Source organism: Musca autumnalis, unplaced genomic scaffold, assembly GCF_047663935.1.
Source record: "Musca autumnalis isolate F117 unplaced genomic scaffold, ASM4766393v1 scaffold_1, whole genome shotgun sequence".
Lineage (NCBI taxonomy): Eukaryota > Metazoa > Arthropoda > Insecta > Diptera > Muscidae > Musca > Musca autumnalis.
The window spans coordinates 60,558,452-60,564,451 of record NW_027411644.1 but is presented as its reverse complement, the minus strand read 5'-3'; the positions used below and the strand labels follow the sequence as shown (position 1 = coordinate 60,564,451).

General features: G+C 33.0%; 1 protein-coding gene across 1 annotated transcript in view; it reads left to right on the top strand.

The window, feature by feature from the left end:
* The first annotated feature begins 328 nt into the window (after positions 1 to 328).
* The window catches only part of LOC141398711 (uncharacterized), an 85,310-nt gene continuing 79,638 nt past the window's right edge, over positions 329 to 6,000 (top strand). The window contains exon 1 of the mRNA XM_073976286.1: positions 329 to 621. Coding sequence (XP_073832387.1) covers positions 569 to 621 — 53 coding nt within the window. The 5' untranslated portion in view covers positions 329 to 568. The remainder of the gene's footprint in view (positions 622 to 6,000) is intronic.

The following is a 6,000-nucleotide window of genomic DNA, read 5'->3' as shown; positions in this document are numbered from 1 at the left end:
TAGTTGCTCTGGCCGCAATGTCTATACCAGTCCGACCAATAAGCCCAACTGATTATCATGTTTGCTGTCAAAATCAATGAAACTCAAATCACAATAGTGTATTAAAAAATAAGCGGTAACCAAGGTCTACGCCTGGTCGGACTATTGTTGAAAGTCATTCTAATGTCAGGTATTGATCTTGGCCAGCCGCTTATGTGTTTCTGTCTTCTTACGTCCCAGTATTAAGTGAGTGGAGTGCTTTGTTTTACAGGATGCTGTGGTTTAAAAAAAATACTATAATTTACTCTAATCGTTACACCCTCATATCTACTGTGTTTTGTTATTGTTCGTAAAAAACGCCACACTAAAATAGGCAGAAATTTTTTTTGGGAAAACAAGAATCGTAGCTTTGAAATTATTTCAGTTTTTCAGTCGAATGCATTCAACGTAAATGTTTGGAAGTGGCAAAAGTGATGTGAAGTAAATATTTTGTGTGTGAGATTTTAACGAAAACAACCGAGGAAATTCGAATGTAACGAAATCGAATTCAATTAAAAAGAAATACAACTTACAAATCGAATCGAAAGAAATGGCGGAAGCAAGATTGAGAAAAAATGCCGGTAGTCGTCACATACCAACGCTGTAAGTTATTCTAACCAAAAATGCAACATTTCCCCATTGGGGAAAATATGGACGGAGAAAACAAACAAACTAAAATGTGTGAGAAGTTTTCTGTTGTTTTTTTTAAATTATTTGTTTTGTTTGACAACGGTTACGACGATGGTTGCAATGAAAACAATAACACGTGATTTAAAATTCTCACAAAATTTGCGATTAAATATGAAGTTGTAATTATAATTTTTAAACTAATAACTGCAACAACAAAAACGTTTAAGCGACACAATAGTTAAACAAAGGTGATATTACGAGGTTAGTTTTAAAAGTTAACATTTCCATTCCATATAAAACAGGGTCCAAAAAATTGCGACATACCTTGTGAGCTATGTGAATTGGGAATAATAATAAGAATTTCCCAAAGTATACACATGACAGGACTTCATGTATTGATTGTCAAAACCCCAAAACTAGATTGTGTGATGTAGGCTCCCCGACAAACAAAGTAACAGCAATACTCAGCTGACTGAACCGGGCTGTAATGTTAGTGTCAAATTCCATAAGTCATTTTATATATTTATTTCCATGTTCGATGTATATTAGGGATATATATTTTTTGAAGAACATATTCTTCAGAAAAAAACTATTTCCCATAAAGACTTCTTCATATCATTGACATGTAACCTCCTCCAGGTCCGAACGACATGCCGCACACTAAAACACCGCTTATAGAGGCAGTACAATATTTGTTAATATGCGTGCGTATTTTGATAAACTTGAAAAAAAGCCCTAATAAACGTGTGCTATTTTGATTTCAAAAACTAATGTCTGAAGCAGCTTCTCTTTTTTCGATGAACTACCAGAGACCCCAAACATTTTTTCAAGAATTCTACTTTCTGCGAGAAATTATGCATTTAGTGGAATGATATGGAAAGATTCAAATTGAAAATCTAACGAATTTTTATTTATGTTTTCCAAAATATTCAATCAAATGTGAAAAATATTAGTTTTTTAAATTACAATAATTTATAGACATTTTCTTATTTTGTTTACTTTTATCTTTGAAAGTAACGTTACAAACAATTGTAATTGTAATTGTTCGTTTATGGCAACAAATTATGTAAAAACTAGACGGTTTTTTGTGCAAATCTCTTGCTAAAGGTCCTTACAACAATATTCCGTCAAAATATGCAAAGGTTATTTGCGATTTATAACAAATACGGTCAAAAATAAGAATTAACTACTATTTGGGGGTGACAATAAAAGTATTGCAAAAATTGCCAAATCGATGGTTTCTTCGAGAATTACCAAAGGTGTGTTCCTTAATGAGTTGTCTATCCACTTTATTCATTCATTGGAGCATTAATGAACTTAGTTAAACCAAAAATTAATGCTCGGTATGTTCCACTGTAAGGATACTGGTTCCCCAATTTTTAGTAAATCTTGATCCTACGTTGGAGGATGTTTTTGGAGTTTTTTGTTAAATTGGACCCAAACATTTCATGAGGGTTGATATCAGGATGTTGGCCCGATGTATTTAAGAGTTTTGTGTTGTTATATTACATCGGCAATTTACACAAATAAGATTAACATGTCATGATCTGGTCTTTGGAATGGTAGTAGTTGACTTTGTTTGAGCTTTCGGGATCGATTTTTCTGACTTTCAGACTAATGACTATTAAATATTTCTTAATGCTGTCAGTGGAGATGTCTTCCCAATCATTGTTATATCCGTGAACCCAATTTGGCATACTATTTTCCATGGTAAAGAATATAGTACCCAAATATTCGGTATTCCAGCTTCTCCAGTAGCGGTTTAATTTCCATATTTGATGGGTTTTATTAGATTTGGCGCAATTTTTTGGATTTATTATGATAGCAGAGGAAAATATATCTCTCCACTTAGTAAAAATTAAATCATATAAATACCATTGAGAGACGAAATAGTGCTCTGTCGTAGGTCGTTTCAAAATACTACACTGGTGTCAATTTTTTCCATATATTTTCCAGAGGTATTTCAATGTTCTCAAAGCCAAAATCGGACTGTTTTGCATTGTTCCATTACCCTACAATACATATTGAATCAAATATTCATTCTTGGCATACTTGCCTGTGGCCGATTCATCATTGTTTATTGTAAATATGGTCCCATGCGTTTTTTACCTGTCTGAAGACCCTCCATGACCGCATTTTTTTATCACTGAACTTTATTACATTCAATACTGTTTGTCTATTATTAGACACAAAAGTCATAAAAATGCATAATGGCCGCAAAAAATTGCAAAAATTTATAGTTTTATAGTACTGATTTTCCCGTTGCAATACTTTTATTGTCACCCCCAAGTAGTAGTTAATTCTTATTTTTGACCGTATTTGTTATAAATCGCAAATAACCTTTGCATATTTTGACGGAATATTGTTGTAAGGACCTATAGCAAGAGATTTGCACAAAAAACCGTATAGTTTCTACATAATTTGTTGCCATAAACGAACAATTGATATGAAACATAGACATTCTATACGAACGGACGTGTTCTTAATTCGATCTTAATAAAATAAAGAATTTCTCGCTCCCGTTGCCGTAAAAAAGTCATAAACTTAAACGTTCTTACTCTCGAAGTTCTACTCATACTGTGTGTTGTCGAGTTTTCGCATAACTCGGATCCGTTGAGTTGTTATAAACAAAACAAATATATAAACGAAAAAAAATTTACATTACTCCTGTTTTATATTCCCTTTTGTGCGATTTTCGTAAACAAACACAAGTGCATTGAAAAAAAGCTGTAATTTGAAGTTGCCATATCTTTATCTGTCATCCCCTACATCTGGCTGTAGCACAAAAAGCTTGCGTAACATAAAAACTTTCAAATAACATATTTATGCACGTTGGTTCCCGTCTCTACTAAAGATTCGTACCAGATCATTTTAAAACATTCGCAAAGCTTAAAAATACTTGAAATCCCTTATTGGCAAAGTAACTAATTTTCTACTATAATGAGCTGTACTAAAGTAAATTGCAAGATCGATGATATACATCAAATAATGGTATCATGTTGGCTTTGCCTTGATGCCTATCATATCAAATGTGTGGAATTAGCTGCAAAAACTGCCGATAATCTCAGAGAAGATAAGGGTTTACGATGGAGCTGCACTAACTGTCGAATTTATGATGCTGAGTTTTATTCATTTTTTAAAACAACACGAACTGCATTTAATGAAATGAGCCTAGAATTGAACTCTTTAATGGACAAGTTTTTAAAATACAAGGAATTTTTCGATAAAGCATCATCCTTAGACCACTTTCTTGAATCTCCACTTGATTCTATCCGTAAAAGGAAAAAACCTTCCTCCATTACGAATGATAAATCGAAGAATGAAGCTTCCACACAATCTATTTCGTCGATTTTAATCAATGATACGCCATCTAAAGGCATATCTTCCCATTTTCCAGCAGAAAATAAAACCTTGTCGACTCCCTCTGGCTCAAAAGCATTCTTTTCACCGCAAGCAACACCAAAATCTCCAAACAATTTAAGCACGCCATCTCCAAATCCATTGAATTTAAGAGTAGTTACACCAAAACGTGCTATTTTCGCTGCTCGATTTGCTGCTGAAACGACTACTGAAGATATAAGTGCTTATATTATGGCCAAACTAAAAGCTAACATTGAAATAAATGTAGTTAAATTTAAATACGCTCAAAGGAGACGCAAGACTTCATTCCAAATTATAGTTCCTGAGGATGTATATGAAACAATTATTAATCCATCATTTTGGCCTGAGAAAGCAATCATAACCGAATACATTTACAAAGATGAACCTAAAACAGACATTGTACGTCTACCAAAAAATCCATCAAAAAACTAGATATTTTACCTTCTACTAACAAATTATCTTTAACTTCTGCTAACAATATAAACATCGCGTACCAAAATGTAAGAGGATTAAACACTAAATTATCATCCTTATTTATAGATAGCTTTGATTTTAGTTATGATGTTATTGCATTCACAGAAACATGGCTTCATAACGGTGTATATGATACTGAACTTTTTTGTAATCAATTTCAAATATTCAGACGTGATCGAAAAGATTGTGGTAAAAAAAGAGGTGGCGGTGTTTTAATAGCTGTAGCTTCGAAATTTCCGACAGAAGAGATAGACTTTCCTTTATCATTAGATATTGAAATTATTGCAGTAAAAATCCGCTTGGGAATGTTATCAATGTATATCACGTGCTCGTATATACCGCCTTCTTCAAGTGTTGATCTATATTTGAAGCATACTTCATCTATTATTCATGCTTTTCAATCAGCCAAACCGAATGATGCTCTTGTAACTCTTGGAGATTTTAATTTGCCTGAAATAAAGTGGTCTCAAAGTTCTGATAGTAATGAACTTCTTCCACATACAACTTGCGAACGTATAAACCAAAGCATTAACCCTTTACTCAGCATTGGTCTATCACAAATTAATAATGTTTACAATAACTACGCCAAATTGCTTGATCTAGTATTTGTGAGCCATCCCTGCGATATCTTACTCTTCCCATGTAATCCTCTTGTCTGCCCCGAAGATAAATATCATCCCACATTAACTTTACAATCTTCCTTGCCGTTTCACTGTAATAAATCCACATCCGTTAATACAAAAAATAATAACTACTGCTTCTCCCGTACAGATTACAATAAGCTAAATTCATATCTGAGCTCTGTCGACTGGACTTCACTACAATCATTAAAATCCTTAAACGAAATGTTAAAAAAGTTTTATTCTATCTTAGAAAGTGGTTTATCACAAGCTGTTCCCAAAAGAAAAATAGTAATGAATACTGGACCCCCATGGAATTCTGCTTCATTGTCAAAAGCAAAAAACAAAAAGAACAAACTATATAAAAAGTTCAAAAGAAGTGGTAATCTTTCAGATTTTGCAAATTACTCCATTGCAAGATCAAAATACACTACCTTAAACAGACAGCTATATAATATGTATATAAATAAAATAAAAAATCAATTGGTATCTAATCCCAAATCATTTTATAGTTTCATTAACGACAAGCGTCGGTCTAAAGTGTTCCCCAAGATTGTAAAATATGGTTCGGTTTCTGTCGATGATGATATTGGTATCTCAAACGCATTTGCATCATTTTTTAAATCAACTTATTCTGATAAGTCGCATATTTATGATTTCCAATACCCATATACAATAGCTGAGTCTTCTTCAATAAGCCTTCCTTTATTAAACGTCACAACAATACTAAAAAACATGAAAAGTTTGAAAAATAATACTACCCCTGGACCGGATGGAGTCCCTGCATGTATTCTAAAATACTGTGCAGATAATCTTGCTTTTCCATTATACATACTATTTAATAAATCTATGTCAACAGGACACTTCCCTCCAATGT